Source organism: Filicampus tigris, chromosome 1 (assembly GCF_054856515.1).
Source record: "Filicampus tigris isolate MCC_2025a chromosome 1, RoL_Ftig_1.0, whole genome shotgun sequence".
In the NCBI taxonomy this organism is placed as follows: domain Eukaryota; kingdom Metazoa; phylum Chordata; class Actinopteri; order Syngnathiformes; family Syngnathidae; genus Filicampus; species Filicampus tigris.
In genome coordinates this window covers 5,317,501-5,335,748 of record NC_141217.1, presented here as the reverse complement: position 1 = coordinate 5,335,748, position 18,248 = coordinate 5,317,501, and the positions used below count along the sequence as shown (strand labels likewise).

General features: G+C 42.6%; 2 protein-coding genes across 2 annotated transcripts in view; one reads left to right on the top strand and one right to left on the bottom strand.

Moving 5' to 3' along the window:
* The window catches only part of LOC147152580 (rho GTPase-activating protein 6-like), a 79,717-nt gene extending 71,831 nt beyond the window's left edge, over window positions 1-7,886 (bottom strand). Inside the window, exons 1-4 of the mRNA XM_086048685.1 lie at window positions 7,811-7,886; window positions 7,187-7,411; window positions 5,451-5,489; window positions 785-1,417 (exon numbers count right to left, since the gene is read on the bottom strand). Of these exons, the coding sequence (XP_085904811.1) occupies window positions 785-1,264 (480 nt within the window). The 5' untranslated portion in view covers window positions 1,265-1,417; window positions 5,451-5,489; window positions 7,187-7,411; window positions 7,811-7,886. The remainder of the gene's footprint in view (window positions 1-784; window positions 1,418-5,450; window positions 5,490-7,186; window positions 7,412-7,810) is intronic.
* A 4,496-nt stretch (window positions 7,887-12,382) lies between these two features.
* LOC147152579 (MSL complex subunit 3-like) overlaps window positions 12,383-18,248 on the top strand; it is a 12,196-nt gene continuing 6,330 nt past the window's right edge. Inside the window, exons 1-13 of the mRNA XM_086048673.1 lie at window positions 12,383-12,644; window positions 14,089-14,171; window positions 14,251-14,346; window positions 14,454-14,545; window positions 14,630-14,727; window positions 14,902-15,030; window positions 15,366-15,529; window positions 15,627-15,785; window positions 15,852-16,081; window positions 16,164-16,253; window positions 16,667-16,776; window positions 17,155-17,254; window positions 17,387-17,471. Of these exons, the coding sequence (XP_085904799.1) occupies window positions 12,546-12,644; window positions 14,089-14,171; window positions 14,251-14,346; window positions 14,454-14,545; window positions 14,630-14,727; window positions 14,902-15,030; window positions 15,366-15,529; window positions 15,627-15,785; window positions 15,852-16,081; window positions 16,164-16,253; window positions 16,667-16,776; window positions 17,155-17,254; window positions 17,387-17,471 (1,535 nt within the window). The 5' untranslated portion in view covers window positions 12,383-12,545. The remainder of the gene's footprint in view (window positions 12,645-14,088; window positions 14,172-14,250; window positions 14,347-14,453; window positions 14,546-14,629; window positions 14,728-14,901; window positions 15,031-15,365; window positions 15,530-15,626; window positions 15,786-15,851; window positions 16,082-16,163; window positions 16,254-16,666; window positions 16,777-17,154; window positions 17,255-17,386; window positions 17,472-18,248) is intronic.

Below are 18,248 nucleotides of genomic sequence, written 5' to 3'. Positions count from 1 at the left end.
ACCTGGCGCCCCCTCCTAGGCGTGAGAACCAAGTCCTTTAAGACCTTCCCAACACACGCACACACGCGCATGCACAACCCCCCCCCACCCCACACAAACACACTGTAAAGCCACAAACAAAGAGGGAAAACGCACGAAACCAACACAATTCTGCGAAACAAGTGGGAAACCAATCATGCCTTTCAACTAGTGCGTGTGGACTTATGCCAACTATGCACCCGATAAAGCCCCCCTACTAAAAATAAGTATCCAAAGTATGTTTTGGTAAAGATTTCATACTAAGCCTCACTCAATTTCAGACTGCTTGAAGCCCAATCCCCTATATGAGTGCATCACGGGTGAAAAGGCCATCTGTGCACTTGAATGCACCTTTAGTTGGAATTAATTAATCATCAAAAGCATCATAAGAGATTATTTAGCTCACCCCAGAGAATGTTTTCTTTTATGACATTGTGAGAACAGACCCCCCACCACCACCACCTCCACTCTCTCCTCCTCCTCCTACTCCTCCTCTCACCCATAATAACCCATGTGCCCTTGGTCAAGACAACTGCTGTGATGTAGCTTCCCGTTGCAAATGCCAGAGAAGAATAGTGAAGGCATTTTCTTTTTGTATTATTCATTATTCTTGAATAAATCAAGCAAACAAAAGTGTGTGCGTGTGTTCTTCACTAGAGTTGATGCAAAGGGCACAACAATCTAAAATCGGAATTGTCCTGGTTTTAATGAACAGGACGTTGAATCTGGTACATAGCCTACAGTATTGGCGCGTGGAGACCGTTACCTCTGGCTTCCACGCGACGTGGGCATGCGAGCTCGGCGGCTGGGTCCTCTTCTGGAGCCACCTCCGAGGCGAGAAGAGCGCGCCGGTACTGCCGGACGGCGTGAACCCGGAGCCTCGCCCAAGGACCGCTAAATCCCCAGTTGTGGTCCGTTTGGAACGCTTCGCTACCTCGTAGTCAAAGTGAAAGTTGGACGATGGGGACACGTCCAAGGGTATGGAGGGAGACGAGATTGATGGCGCGATGGGTTCTTTGAGCGTTAAAGTCTTGGAGCGCGTAAAGGGTTTCGAGGACGCACCTGCGTCCTGGACACTTGATCCGGACAACTGCGCGGCACTTGCACTTTCGGTCCCGTTGCCGCATTGTCTGATGATCGCGGGGTCCAGACTCCTAGTTTGCCGCAGCCTCTGTTTGGTTGTAGCCTTCGATGCGGGAGAGGAGCAGGAGAAGACGCTGTTCAAAAGTCCCTGCGCCGCAGACATGGCTGCTCAATGCGTTTTCCTCAAGCTCCAAAACGGTGCGGCTTGAACAGAAAGTCCCAGGAGGTCAACCGAGGAGGAGTCGCATGGTGCCACATTTGGTTGCTTAAGATGCGCGAGTTGGGCGAGTTCATCCGCGCGGCGGTCATGCCCAAGCTGAAGTGAAAATGAAACAAACCGTTTGAGAAGGCACATGTAGTTGGGAGGGAGGGGGGCATAAAACTTTAACATCACTTATGCGTCCCAACCCTCCGTACAATCTAATGTCAGAAATCGTTTGGTTAAAAAGGAAATGACTGAAAATGTTGTATTTTATTTAAATGATTGTAAAGAATTTAATTTGGTGTTTTTCTTGAAAATATACTGTGAATTGTTGAGACTCAAGTAAAGTCTGTTGAGGAAACGGCACACAATCCTGTCGTGATTATTTCTCCCTGGTTTCAGACCAAATTCAGGGTGTAACACTCACTCCCACTCTCCTGGTTAGTGTTTGACAGTTATTCACGAGCCAATCCTTATATTATTTGGAAAAAAACGGACCTATTTGCGTTTTTATCTCTTTCAATAACGACTCAAGTTGGTGCCAAAGCCCAGAGCAAAGTAATAACTGGTGTCAAGGAAGTATGTTGTAAGTGATCTCTGACATCTCATTACTATCCTGCAATCTTTGAATTTTGGGGTTGTCAGTGCATAAGTGATACTTGGGTGAACTCTTTGAAAGTCTCATTATTGATTAATATTGGTATTTCATCTCATTTACTGGTTCCAAATTAGCGATTTACATGCCTGCATTCTCGCACTTGTGATGTGACTTGTGAGATTGTGACTTTTTTTTGCCATTATGCCATTGTAAAATGAATTTGTAAACACGCTAAACTGTTTTGGACCATAATGTGTAGCATATTTACAGTTTCACCTTAATTGTAAAAAAAAAAAAAAGTGGACATCAATTACTCATGGTTTTTAGTTGTATTTAAGGCAGGTTCTGGTTCCGATCCCCCACAAATACTTAGACAAGGGGTGGGTAATTCCGGCCTTCCCCTGACTTATCATGGGTCTTCAATCCTGTTTCTCGAGGGGCGGTGTCCTACCTGTTTTCCATTTCTCCCTGCTGTCACATACCTGAATCAAATGACCATATAATCAGCAAGGTCTGCAGAAGCTTGATAACGACCCTGCTCATTTGAATCAGGTGTGGACTGCAGAAGGGAGGGATGGAAAACAGTTAAGACACCGGCCCTTGAGGAACAGGATTGGAGACCCATGACTTAGACTATCAAAATGTAAGCAAAATGTGGGCAAATACCCAAAAGATTGTTGGACAAAACGATCATGTCAATGTCAATTATGACACTTTTGAAGGTCAACCAAGTTATGGACTGTTATAAATTAAACTGTGACCTGTTTTCAGCACAAAGGGGAAACAACAGTATCCCCAGCTACTGCCCAGTAGGAAACTATAGGATTGGATAACTACATTAGAACCTCAAGTAGAACTCACTGTGCAACATAATTCATCAGTTCCAGGGTCAAACTAAAATAAAAAAATACAACTTTTATTGACCATACAGGCAATGTAGCGTTGATAACTGTCATGCATGTGAAGAAGCTGATCACTGTTAAATAAAACAGGAAAGCAGTAAAAATAAATGATGGGCGGAGACAGTTAACCTTAAATAAAGACAACAATCATGTTTAACCTTTTACTATTCTTCATTATCATCCATGAACTCAGTGTACTGACCCTTTGCTGACATGTGGCAGTTTTGGTTTCCTAGGTAGTGTAAGAGGTGTAACAGAAACAGGATGGTGGCTGTGTGAATGGGCATTCCGAAAATCCAGGACCAAGGTGTGAGGTTTAACAAGCCAAGAGTCACTTTTTCCACTCATTTATGTTGAAAGTAATTGTAGCTCTGCCTAACAAGTATTGTATAAGGGTCATTCCAGAATTAGAAAGAAAAAAAAAAAAAGCTCATTATATAATTTGTTCAATGGTTTCCAGAAAAACAGGTAGTAAGACAACATAGAATTAGTAGCTCAGCCATCAACAGAGCACCTTTTATGAGATTCTATTTGTCATAACATAAATTTAGCTTTGCTTCGCACAACTCTTGTTTCAGGTACTCAGGAATCTGAAAAACATTCATCCATACACCCACTGATTACAGTATACTGCTTATGCTGAGTCACAGACGTGCTGCAGTTTATACCAGCTGACTTTGAGCTAGAGGCGGGGCGACACCCTGGACTGGTCGCCAACCAATTGCAGGGCACAGATAATTTCAGACAAGCAGAGACTAACAACTATTAACACTCACATTCAAGCCTAAGAACAATCTTCACATAACCTACCGTGCACGTTTTTGGAATGTGGGAGGAAACAAGAGCACCCAGAGAAAATCCACGCAGGCAAGCACGGGGAGAAAATGCAAACATATGAATGCCGGAGCACAGATGAACACACAACCTCTGAACTGTTGGGCGGCTGTGCGAACCATTCTGTCACCGTGCTGCCCTCAAAAACATATATTTAAAAAATATTGCTAGATAAATTATTTACAATTAAATTAAGTACGTTAAATTGTGTTTAATTACTAACTTAATTTTTTTGGTGTTACTCTAATTACATTAACAGGGTTGCAAGTAACAAGGTTGTAAATCAATGCTTAAGTTACAGTTTTCGTAATGCATACATGCTAGCTGTGTCAGCTGCTGTGTCAGCTGCTGTGCTAACTGGTTAACAACAAACTTAGCAATACAATTTTTAAAAACTAATGATCGTACTGTCCTTTTTATTATATGAGGGAGTTAGTTTGAGTGACTCACTCCATTACAGCTGAAACCATTGAAAAATTAACAGTTACAAAGAAGACACATCAGCACAAACATAGCAAAACAAATTGATCTAAAACTCATTTTATCTGATATATTTGATATGTACAGTGGGTTGGTCATGAAGATGTACAGGTAGTGAAAGGGGCCTTGCGCAAGAGCTAGTTTTAGTTTTTTAATTCATAATTAAGAAGACATTTTACAACAGCTAGTTACCTTCAGACAACTACAATTTACACAACAAGTGTATGCTTCTGTATTTTGAGCATGAATTATTTACAATTTCATGTGAAGACTAAAATTGTCCTCTAATTCTGGAATGACCAACAGTAAACGGGTTGGACGGGTTGCCACCCAGGGCACATACTATAGAGTAGACAACAATCATTCAATAATCAACCTCAGAACTGTAATATTCATACACTCATACACCGTTCCACCTTCTTAAATTCCATTTGTTAAAATTCATTCTTTTGGAATCATAAAAACAACTCAGATCCTCTTCTCTGCCTGGTCCCCCTGAAGGAGCGCATGTATTAGTCATGCTGCTGTGGAATTTGATGTTCAAATTTGAGAAGAGATAATTGTCTCAGAATTATTGACACAAACACATTGTTTTTCAGATCCACAAATATACATGTATGATTTTCACGTTTTTTAATGTGTGTGCACTTAGCATGACTTATCATTTGTAAATATTCAATTCTGCTTTGAAGTAAAGAATGTGTGTTTGTGGATCAGCCAGTACGTGCAATCGTGCAGTCCTGCACCTGAACTTATATTCTGCAATACTCAACATTGCCCACTACTGTGTTTTTATTTTTATCCAATGCTGTTCCTTATACTTCACTGCAGCACTGTCACTTACAGTATTTTTTCCTCTGTATTATGTACAGGCCAAAATGAGTGTTTTTTTCATACTTTATATGTAGATGCATGTTGGTGTGTATATACACATAGTTACTGCGTGTATTTACATAGATTTGATTCTGAATGTTTGCTGTTAATGTTATACATTAACGGCTACATTATGCCGCCGTCTCTGTGTGACCTATATCTTTGCTGCTGTAACTCTGAAAATGTCCCCACTGTGGGATCAATAAAGGCCTTCTTATCTTATCTTATTATGTTTGAAACAAACATCGCACAATTTCAAGATATTCACCCTCATTGCGGTTCTAACATTAACATGTGTTGAAAAGCCATCCCTTCTCCAACCGCTAAGAGGCAGTGTTGCTGCTTCATTGATCGGGAACGAGCTTTGTCCCGTTCATGGGACCCGAAGAGTGTAGGCAAGACCCTTCATGCTATGCGCCAATACCTCAGATAAGTGACATAAATAATGATATGGTCATACCGGCTCGGACGTCGCCCGGGTCAAGAAGGTCCGCGCCAGCTGTTGGGAAACCAGAAAACACTGGTGAGAAATGAACTACTGGAACAAGGACAAGCGTGAGGCATTCATGGAGCAGGACAGAAAACAAGGCACTGATGGAGTGTGACTACAGTAGTAACCCCAGTGAGAGAGGATTCATACAGAGGATGTGGGAGGCATGGATTTTTTGGAACCCCGCATCCAAATTGAACAAAAAACATCTTCGGGCTCAGTATTCAAACATTAGCAATAGAAAGTTGCTATCACAGCCGGTGATGGATGAGGTACAATGTGCTTGATCTGCGGCCCAAAGATGCTACGGCAAAGGGAGAGCCAGGACACAAGGTCATTAGGGGGATGGTCTCACAATCAACCCCAAACATCGAGAGTGGGTCCCTATCCCCACAAGCAGAACAGCTCAACACAAGAGCATTTAACCTGAGAGAGAAGATCATTAAGACCTGAGGAAACTAAACTACCTCCTGCTTTACAAGGCTAAAGAAGTGCCATCAGAATAACTATTGATTAATGTCAACACAGCACTAATTAGTATCCCTACCGAGAACATCACACTACTGAGACTGATCTATGCAGCAGTATCAGTTACCCAAGAGATGTTTGGCTCTTAGATGAACAACCAAAAGGAGTATGGAAGAGACAGCTAGCGGCGAAATTAACTGCAACCCGGAGAGAAGTTATCTTCCAAACAGAGCAAAGCATAGGTGTAATATCTTAACAAAGAACTGCCCAAGAAATACATCAAGATGTCCACAGATGAGGCACTTGAGACTGGCAAGCAAAGACTCACAGCCTTGTGGAGTGAGGAGGTACACGAGAGAGGTAGAGGCCAGGAGAATAAACATAATGTTCTCCAACAACCCAGCTAAGGTCTACTCTCAGTGGCAATGTAAGACTGAAACAGACCCACCCAAGGCTGAGACAGAGGAAGGAAATGTCACACAATACCAATGCCCAATGGCTGGCAGTTTACAAAGAGAGCACAGCAACATCCCAGAAAAAGAACCGGTGGCAGATATCCAAGCTAGAGTGTCGAAGATGAAGAGCTGGAGAGCATCAGGGCTGACATGATTCATGCCTACTGTCTAAAGAAGCTAACTGTGCTCCATGAATGTCTGGCAGCACGAATACACCAGCTGCTAACATCAGGGACCCACCCATAATGGCTAACCCAAGGTCGGACAGTCCCCATTATGAAGGACCCGCAGAAGGGAGCAATTCCATCAAACTACCAACCGAGAACTTGCCTCAGCACCACATGGAAGCTCCTATCAGAAATCATAGCAGCCAGAATAAGTGGGGATATGGATCAGTATATGAGCAGAGCACAGAAAGACAATGGTAATAACACGAGGGGTGCCAAACATCAACGACTGGTTGACAGGGAAATTGTTCAAGACTGTAAACACAGAAGCACCAAGCTATGCAGTTCCTCGATTGACTACAAGAAAGCCTACAACTCAAAGCCACACACATGGATACTGGAACGCTTGGAACTGTAACATCAACAGGTTATAAGAACTTTCATCGAGAACTCAACGAGGCTGTGGACTACAACTGTCGAGGCCAACTCAAAGCCCGTTGCACAGGTAAATATCAAATGTGACATATTCCAAGGAGATGCTCTGTCCCCGCTAACCAAGGGTGGTTTCGGGTACCAGTTCAAAACTGGAACAATGATCAGCTTCCTCAGTGGTCACCTGGCCCGGTGCCGCAGCCAAGGCTTCCTCGTGGTCACCTGGCCCGAAGGTCGTGGCCCCGCCTCGGGGAAGGCAGCTTCAGGCGGTTGCCGGAGGGCTTCGATGCTGGAGAGTGATGATCACTGAGCCGCCTGTTGTGATGTATTTGGCTTACAGAAGGGACGCTTCCAGGGCCAACTTTACTGCCCTATACTGCACTGTGTTCACACAAGGGAGTGAACTAGCCTATTAATTTAGAAATTTGAATGACATGGAAGACAAATAGTATGACATTAAAACCTTTGACTGACTTATTTTTTGTGAAAACATGCACAAAATGAGTTCTGGCATTTAATTTGATTTACTGTTCATCAGTTTTGTGCCACCCTTTAATACAAATTAACACCAAATGACTGGTTTGCTTTAATCACCTGTGTCTAAGGCTTCATTATTTAAACAGATGCTTGTGAATGTGTTATCATCTCAGTGTTAGTTTTGTGAGTAGAGTCTGAGTAGATACAGTGTATGTGTTTTATCAGGAGGTCAGTTAGTAGGAGTGGGAGACAACACAAGATGCTTTAGAGTATTGGAAAAATGGAAATAGACTGCCGGCGTCTGTTGCGAGGAGGGTGGCTGACATCTCACAATGAGTATATGAAGCTGCAGTGCATGCCGCACACACACACAGCATGACGTGACACTGATAACAGCTGAGATAGATTTGACCCGTCTAAAAACAGTTTGAAAGGGAGGGAGAAAAGACTGTGTGAAAACAGTCGAAACCACACAAGGAAAACAAAGTACATGGAAATATCAACTAAGCCATTTTCCTATTAAATTTAAAATCATAATATAGAGAATCTCTTACTGTTATAACACATGTTTGGAATCCAGTTTCTCTGTCTATCCTGCTATGGATGCTACTGGAGTCCTACTCATCGTTACCAGTACACTATGTGGAGCTTGCATAAAAAACATTGAACGCAAAAGGTGTCAAGATACATCAGATGTAGCCAGTTTCAAGAAAATAAATAATTGGGGCTGCACCTCAAGCCAGTTCTGTTGAGTGTTATATACACACACCATATTTGGTAAACAATAGCAGTCGCACAGCCTGAAACCACTTAAAGCTGAATGACTGATTTGCAACAGCTGCACAGACATGCTTTCCTGTCCTGGAGTGAGTGTTACTTTGCATTGTCCAAGAACATTTAAAGGGGAAGTCAACCCAAACATATTTTTCCAGAATATGTTCTCTGCAGGCCCACTAGTTGAAATACGACATTCTGATTAATATTGCGTTTGTGGAATAAGAGTTAAGCAGCAAAATCCACTAATTTTCAGCCATCTCAGGGGGTGGCCATTTTGTCACTTCTGTCAACTGAAAATGACATCACAGAAGCTCAGAGCTCAGATAATGACCAATCACAGCTCACCTGTTTTCTGAAGCTGAGCCATGATCTAGCTGAGCTAGCTAAAAACGGGTGGATTTCTCATATTCCACAAAAGCAAAATTAATCAGAATGCCGTGTTTAGACTAGTGGGCCTGCATAGAACATATTCTGGAAATGTTTGGGTTGACTTCCCCTTTAACAGTTTTGAATGTGTAGCCGTTACAAGTTTAGAAACAAAAGATATCAAATTACTGATTGGCCTACTTTTCGGACATGAAACAGAATACTTATGGACTGCTGCCTAGTTCCATTTGCAAACATTTAAAGTGGAATACAGACAACTCTCAGGAATTCACTCAAAAGTCAAAATATTTGGTACAATCTGATGATAGCCATTAATAGTGTTACACAAATAAGGTAGTGTGGTGGTGGTTTAGTCTGGTGTGGTATATGTCATTTTTTCAGTTTCTGTTGTCAAAAGTTATTATATATATTTTGGGGGCCTCAGGTGGGGTTCAAATAGGACAGAAATATTAGAATTAAATTGGAGCCTATCCCAGCTGTCTTCGGGCAGTAGGCGGGGGACACCCTGAATCGGTTGCCAGCCAATCGCAGGGCACACAGAGACAAACATCCGCACTCACAATCACACCTAGGGGCAATTTAGACAGTCCAATCAACTTACCATGCATGTTTTTGGAATGTGGGAGGAAACCGGAGTACCCGGAGGAAACCCACGCAGGCACGGGGAGAACATGCAAACTCCACACAGGGAGGCCGGAGTCGGGATCGAACCCATGACCTCTGAACTGTGAGGCGGACGTGCTAACCAGTCGACCACCGTGCCGCATCCAAATAATTACTTGAGTAAAAAAAAAAAGTACTTGGTGAAAAAACTACTCAAATATTGAGTAACTGTAGCAACGTCTCATTTATTTTTTAATTTTTATTAAAAACAACCATTCAACCATACGAAAATACAAAATAATCATCTTCAGGCAAATTAAAGTCCATCCAATCAATAAAATGAATTACATTTAAATAAAGAATAGCAGAAATTAATCTTAAAGTTAATCCAAGTACTTTAATTGTGAGGGATTTATAATCTAGTAATTTTGGTAAAAGTTTTTCTCTCTGGCCTTCAGGGCCAATAACTAAAACCTCAGTTTTGTCCTGGTTGAGCTGTAGGAAATGGTCTGCCATCCATGATTTAATATCTAAAATACAATTTAAAAGGGTATCAATAGGTCCTGTGTCATCAGGAGAAACAGTAATGTACAGCTGTGTGTCATCAGCGTAACTGTGAAAGTTGATGCCTTGTCTACTGATGACGTCCCCGAGGGGAATCATATAAAGATTAAAAGGTATTGGACCTGAAATTGAACCTTGGGGAACCCCACATATATTTTCATGGATCTTAGAGGTACAAGTATCCATGCTTACGAAGAAACGTCTGTCTGTGAGATAGGAGTAAAACCAGTTAAAAGCAGTACTGGAGATGCCCACCACGTTTTTAAGTCTGTTTAATAAAATTTGGTGATCTCCTGTATCAAAAGTGGCTCTTAGTCCCGTTATTCTACTGTTAGCCGGGGAGGGAAGGGGGTGGGGAAATAGATCCATGCTTGCCTGATTGCTTGCCGGCTGCCAGTCGCCATCTACCTCCTGAGAGTTGACATGAGTTTAGCGTCGCTAAATGTCCGAAATATGAGCAGTCGGGGTTCGTGTACGCATTCATGCTCTCTTCCGCTTCAGCCTGTGTAAGTGGAGAAGCGATAGCCACGGTATTTTTGATTTTGGGGAGGTGATCATGACGACATCACGCTTTATGTCAATAAATCCAAACTGTTGTGCAGAACATTTTTATACTTTCACAGGTTGAAGTGGACAAGAGTAGTAATGTGCATTTGCATTTTGGTAGCGATCGGTCGCCGTTTTGGAGAACAGAGCTGACAAAGCGAGCAATATTACCACGCTTGGCTCCCTCCCGTGACGTGGCCCGCTGAGACCGAAAAAATAACAAGCCCAGCCCCAAAAAGGGGCGGGGCAATTTGTCGTAAATCTAATCACAAAAAAAGCCCTGAAATCACTGCAGTCTTTTGGGGAGAGCATTTTAGTACTGATGTCATTTTTACATGCAAACCTTTTATATAAGCGCTAATGTTAAGATCATCCAAGTGTCTTTAAGCTTTAACAGTAGTTGGCTCTCAAGGTTCTTGCAGTGAAGCTGTGATCGTTTAGCAGTGAACAGGAGTCCAGCATGACTGAAAAGTCTCTCACATCCTGCAGATGCAGACATTTTCGATCCGTTTCATCTGAAAACAACTCTTTCCCTCTTCTTTCTTCTGAAGTTGAATATGATCACGTGACGAGACTGCCATACGGCTACGTTTGATTGATGAAACACATGGTAGAGCCTAGCGCAGGTCTCTGATAAAATAAATGCGCCTTTCTGAGCGAGAGGGAGAGAGAGAGGAGAGAGAGAGAGAGAGAGAGAGAGGAGAGAGAGAGAGAGAGAGAGAGAGAGAGAGAGAGAGAGAGAGAGAGAGAGAGGAGAGAGAGAGAGAGAGGGAGAGAGAGAGAGAGAGAGAGAGAGAGAGAGAGAGAGAGAGAGAGAGAGAGAGAGAGAGAGAGAGAGAGAGAGAGAGAGAGAGAGAGAGATGCGTACAAGTAACGGGTTCAATGTAGCCTAATGTAGCGGAGTAAGAGTACAGTTTCTTCTTCACAAATCGACTCAAGTAAAAGTAAAAAGTATAGTGATTTGAAATTACTCCAATAAGTACAAAATTTCCCAGAACGTACTCAAGTAAATGTAACAGAGTAAATGTAACTCGTTACTATCCACCTCTGATCACCAGTCTCTGATTTCACTGTCACTCATCATTATCATCATCCTCAAGGTCATGCTCTCCTCTGGTTTGGTTGACACATGCCCATAGCGCGGCAGAGAAATTTAAAAGAAACGACATCTCACTCTCCACAGTCTCATTTACGTACATCCACATTTGGTGAGCATGAGGTTCAGGTGCAGGTAAATTAAGACATCTGATAGGAATGTATGTACATGTCATCCTTCACATGCCGACCATTTTGTTCAACTGGTGGGATGTTCGGGCACCTGATAGAATGGGTCTGGTCTCTCATTGCTATGTCGTCTGTTCTTATTAGGTGTGGCAGCAGGGCAGCTCGAGCAGGTGGTAGCATCTCTCCTGAATGATTTTTGTACCCGAAGAGTTAGAACCACACCCTTACAAAAAAGTAGTTTATAACAAGTATACTTTATGAAGTATACGTGAGTATAAGTAAAAGTATATGAGTGTACTCTGAACTATGTACTTGTAGTATACTACATCCATCCATCCATCCATCTATACCGCTTGTCCTCACAAGGGTCGCGGGCGTGCTGGAGACCTTCCCAGCTGTCTTTGGGCAGTAGGCGGGGGACACCCTGAATTGGTTGCCAGTCGATCGCAGGGCACACAGAGACAAACAAACGTCCGCACTCACAATCACACTTAGGGGCAATTTAGAGTGTCCAATCAACTTACCATGCATGGTTTTGGAATGTGGGAGGAAACTGGAGTTCCCGGAGAAAACCCATACAATAAGTTATTATTGCCGTTTTTGAGAGAAACTGATGTGATAATAGGATGTTTCTTCCCCCTCGCTTCCTCATTCCTCTTAGAATGAGTGAAATCCTCACTTTTTCCAGTTTCTTTGGTCTTTGCCCTATAGACACGGTCGATAACATTGCTGGCCAAGTCCATTTGCGATCTCCTGTACAGTAGGTGGCGGTATGCACCAAGGAGATGCAATCCGCCAAAAACTAAAAGAAGAAGAAGGAGGAATCGGAAGTGACGAGGGCTTTGAACTAAATGGTAGAGGCTTCGCAACAGCGTCATTTCGTTAAGATTAGTTTGTTTTTGTGAAGAAAAACCGAGGGATTATGTTGGATTGATAGCTCCTCTCTCACACGGAGCCATGAACAAATGAATTCGCGGGGTATTACATTTAGATTCCAAAAAGGAGAACGAGTGCTGTGCCTCGAACCTGACCCAACCAAGGCTAAAGTCTTGTATGACGCAAAGGTAATAGACGCACTATGCACCTATCTAAATTATTCTTGATATAGTTAGTTCTACAACATGTAATGTCGGGTTGAAACCTCAAGAATAAAGCACCAATATGTATCCAAGATCATGATGTTGGCGCCTTTGCGCCTCAAACACTATGAACGTTTTTAAATGTGATAATAATACTATACTAGTACTATATTAATACTATAATAAATGCGTAGTGCTGCAGTTTACATGACGTAGTGTGTTTGGCTGGCAGTATGAATCAGTAGCGCGTTCGCTTACATCGCGACAGTCGGGCTCTGCTAAACCCAGTTTGGTGTTCTTTGACGTCTTTTTTCCTCCGCAATAGTGATCAGTTGTGAAAAAAGAGTTTTAAATGCACGGTAGCTTGCAAAAGAATCCACAAGCCTTGCACTCGGTCACGTTACAACCACAAACGTACCTTGTTTAATTGGGATATCTTTATGCGATAGACTAACACAATGTGGTACACACTTGTGAAGTAGAACATTATACGTGTTCCATGAACTTTTAGAAATAATTATCGGACAAATGTGGCGTTCGAACTAATTCAGCCCACTTTACTGTACCTCAAAATAAATACAGCACTTCCAATTTCCTTTAGAAGTCACAATTAGTAAATAATCCACCTGTGTGTAATCTCATGACAGTACACATGCTGCTGATTTGTGAAGCCTTCAGAGGTTTGTTAGTGAACAAATTGCACCACAGCTTACATGTGGAATAACATGCTCTGGTCAGATGAGACAAAAATTGAAGTTAGTCTAAATGCAGGATATAATTTTTGGCATAAAACAAACAATGCATATTACACTGGATGTATCACCCTCACTGTGAAACAAGGGGGGTGGCAAAGTCAACGTCATTTTCTTCCTTAAAGCGGAAGTCACCCAAACATATGTTTTTCAAGAATGTTCCCAGCAGGCCCACTAGTTGAAACACGTCATTCTGATTAATTTTGTATTTGTGGAATATAAATTAAGCAGCAAAATGCACTTGTTTTTAGCCATCTGTGGGGGCGGCCATTTTGTCTTCTGTCGACTGAAAATGACATCACAACTGCTCACAACGATCAATCGCGGCTGACTTGTTTTCTGAATCCGAGCCGTGATTGGTCGTTGTGAGCAGTTGTGATGTCATTTCCAGTCGACAGAAGACAAAATAGCCGCCCCCATCGATGGCTAAAAACGAGTTGAATAACACTTACTCCACAAACGCAATATTTATCAGAATGCCCTGTTTCAACTAGTGCGCTTGCATAGAACATATTCTTGACAAAAAAAATGTTTGCATTGACTTTCCCTTTAAGCTTGTATCTCACTGAGCGGCGAAGGTTGGCGAGTGTTTGCGCACGGACCGAATGTTACTTATTGTGGAGTTAGGTAAAGGTTTCTCCAAATACAGTTGTGCTAAATTAATTTAATCTTTACAGGTTCTTGACATAGTGACAGGCAAGGATGAACATGGAAGGCGAATCCCAAAGTACTTGATTCACTTTAATGGTTGGAGCAGAAGGTAACACATTGCACATTTGTACCCTTAGTTGTAACACAACTAATTATGTATCCATGGAAATGTGTGTGTTTGTGTTTAGCTGGGATCGTTGGGCTGCAGAGGATCATGTCCTAAGGGACACTAAGGAAAGCCGCAAATTGCAACGTAAACTGGCGCGTGAAGCTCTTGGTCGCATGTAAGTTTGGGCAATTCCATTTTCTCACTTGAGGCCATATATTGTTGCTGATCCATTTGACTAGGTGAGTAGTTGAGAACATGCTCTCTCTTGTTTCCCGGTGGTAGGAAGAAAAAGGGATGGGCAAAGAGGCGACATCCTTCTGGTACTAAACCCTCGCTAAAGACGCTACCGAAGGAAGACGACAGTGATGACACGTGTGAGAAGTCTCACTTTGCTCCCATTTGCTTTCACGCAGTCTCTCTTGCTGCACGCTAATCCCATTTTGTTATCCTGTCCCCAGGCTTGATTTCATCTTCTGGCAGCAGTGAGGGCGACGGTTCTGAAGCAGAATCTTCAAATAGTGGGGACACTACCTTCTCTGCAGACATCAACAAAATGGTGAAAAACAATCTCAGACTGAGAGAGCTTGGTTTTTGGTGGTAGTGTAACCATACGAGAACCTTCATTGATTTAAGATGCACTGATTAGCAAACATGTGTGTATATAATTGTTGGCCAGAGAACATTCTTTTAGTCATTTAAGAAAAATGTACTTTTTTTTTTTTTTTGGCAGAAAGTTGAACCTGATATCAATATCAAGAAGGAAAGTGAGGAGAGAATTGTACATGTTGACATCAATATTCCAGATGTCCTCAAGAAAAAATTGGAGGATGACTGCTTTTACGTCAATAAGAGGAAAAAGGTATTTGAAGATATACTGCAAGTCAACTGTTGTTTCTCGAAGCGGAAAATTGGTGGGTGCCGTTTTGTAATACTTAATGCCAATATAAATGTTGCATTTTGATTTGAAATGATAACTCAGATTATATTAAACTTCATAATTCACCTTTTGATTTCATTTGGTTTATTGCAGCATTTATGGCATATGGTGATATGTGATAACATTTTGGGCGTGTTATATTTTTCTGGGCAATTACATTTTTATCTTTGATATCATTGACTCTATTAAAGAAATAGTGTTGCGGAACAGTTGAGTTTATAATGTTAAATCCATTAAAAACTATTTTTCCTTTGTAGTTGGTGATGGTTCCTTGTCAGACGAATGTTGTGCAAATCTTGGAGTCTTATGTGAAGCACTTTGCTATCAACAAGGCTTTCATGGCTAATGAGCGGTACAGGCGACAGCAACAGCAGAATACGACACAAAGCAGCAGCCCGCAGCCAATCCCTCCAGAGAAGAAGTAGGCTCAGAGAGAGAATTAAAAAAAAAGTGTACTGTTTGACTTTACTGCCCTTTAAATACTGTTAATGTTTTTTTTTTTTTTTTTTTTAATTAAGTGAGGAGCTGTGTAAGGAAATGGTCGATGGCCTGAGGATCACATTTGACTTCACCCTACCTATGATCCTCCTCTATCCGTGTGAACAAGCTCAGTTCAAAAAGGTCAGCTCGTCTCGGCTTCTCTTGGCCGTCAACGAAGGATCCCCCTGCCCCAGCAAGTAAGTGGAATTGGCTCAGAATCGAATTGAGGAGCTACAGGGTCACCGTCGTGTCTGTCCTTCAAGCACCCAGCGAGAGCGCAGTCCTAGCCCAGCGGGTCACAACCCCGCCACGCCTCAATCAACGGACAGCCAGCCAGCCCTGAGTGACGTTTCCACAACTACGCCCACCGCCCCCACCCCAAAGCGCCGTCGCCACCCTGACATGGACTGTATCTCGTACCAGTCCCAGTCACTCAGGCGTTCCACCAGGAACACGCCTGGGGGAGAACGCCCAGCTGAAGGGAGCAGTGGCGGTAACTAGTCTAGTGGTCTGAGGTAGCATCTGTTACTGAACATTTCCCTTATATGATTAATTTTGGTTCCCGAATGACACAGGTGGAGGCAGTTCCACAGCGTCACCTCAACTCAAACGCCGCTTGATTGACACCTCGTTGCAGTCCAAATTCATCCTCAACCTTGACAAGAGTAAGGAGACAGCCTCGCACAATATTTATGAAGACAAATAGTATTCTTTCGGTCATTAACTATAAACCTTGCACAAGTTTTGGAAGACCAAGTGACTGCATTAGTCTATTTTAAAATGTAGTTCATTTTGTTTTTGTAGTAACATATTTTGCCCAGTAGAGGACGTAAGACAACTTTTTGCTGCCACAGCTGCTTTTGAAGAACTCAGTACTGCTTTTTTTGGGTGTTACTTGAATTACTTGTTCACATCACTTTCTTCATTTTATGTGAGCTCCACAAAAGTATGTTATCCTCTCTATGCAGAAACTAAGATCAGCAGATGTTAATATTTGTCAACTGTGGGCATTTATAACCCTTTGAAACGTTTCTGTGATTGAGGGCTATATAAATTTGACTTGACTTGACTTTGACAGAAACACCAGTACACAGTGGTTCATCCTCCCCGTTGCCCTTGACTCCAAGCAAAGAAAGAAGCGGACCTTTTCACGGCCTCGAGAGCAGGCGAAATAACGAGCTCAATGAGGTGACAAAGCAGTGTGTGATCTTGGTGTTGTGTAAGCTAAGCAACAGTACTCTGCAGTTGACCCCCGGACATTCACTGTTTGGCCGTGGCTAATTTACCCATATGATTTTATTTCCCACAATCCATCCCGCTGAATTTGCAAAAGTCCCCGCCTTAGCCCTACTCGCGATTTTCTATGACGTGCAAAACAGTCTAACCATTATGGGGTTTCCTACGCAAGTATGGAATATGAGTTCATAAAATTTGCTCGGTCCCTGTCCCCCGTGAGTAAAGGGGATTCACTTTATTTGGATTATTTATTAAACCCATTGTTTGACACTTGAACCCAGCAAATATTTGTCAGGTCAAATAAGACTTTCCCACCATCCTGTCTGTCAGGTGCTGAGTTGGAAGCTTACACCTGATAACTATCCCTTAAATGACCAGCCACCACCACCCTCCTACCTGTATGGAGTGCAGCACCTTCTGCGACTTTTTGGTTGGTTTAGTTTTTTATTGGTTAGTTTTTCATATTCGCCCATTCGCCCGATTCAATTTATTGCAGCCACTTGACAAACGTGTTTGTCTCTGTATTATTGTAACCCCTGCGTCATGTTTCTTATTCCTCCAGTAAAGCTTCCTGAGATCCTTGGAAAGATGCAGATCCCTGAAAGGAATCTAAGAGCCTTGGTCAAACATCTTGAGCTCTTTCTCAGGTAACAGATACATGTTCAGGGTTCAGTGTATTACCTGGAAAATTATTGACCAATTTTCCACTCATAGAAAACATGGAAAATGAGGGGGGAGTAAAATGTCCTGGAAAAGCTTGAGTTGTTGAGTTGAGTTGTCCTGGAAAATTGTTTTTCCTCCATCTGCTTCTCTCTGCCATGTTGGTAACCGCGAATGGGTTAAAGAGGAAGTCATGTCAAAAATCATCTTAATCAGGGGTCCCCAAACTACATGCGGCCCGCCTTCACCTTTGGCCCAGCCCCCTGAACAATACCAGAGACGCATTAGGATTTGTCTGGCAACCGATCGAGACTAAAACATGCATAGAAATGACATACTATTCCAATTGTAGTTTGAAAGCCACAGCCGAGACTGCCTCGGTGGTCACCCGGCCTGTTGGTCATGGCTCCGTCAGAGTGTGATGACGAACGAGCTGTGCATTTTCCTCTTTAACTGTAATATTAACTTTCTGTTGGATCCTATAATCATCTGGACTTAATCGACATTGGATAACAGTACAAATGGACAAGTTTGAGCAACTTTTAATCGCACTTAGACAGCGGGACCCGTGTGGATTGTTGTTGCGTCTGTCAGGTGCCGTAGGTGGCGGAGGCAAAGTCAACAAAAGTGGGGCAAAGGGAAATGCTGACCACTCAAACTCCGCTGCTGAGGCGCCTCTCTACCTCCGAGGCCAGATCTGTAACACACAGAATGGTGATCTGCAACTACAACTAGAGGGAAATCGCTAGGTTCGGAACTGTTGC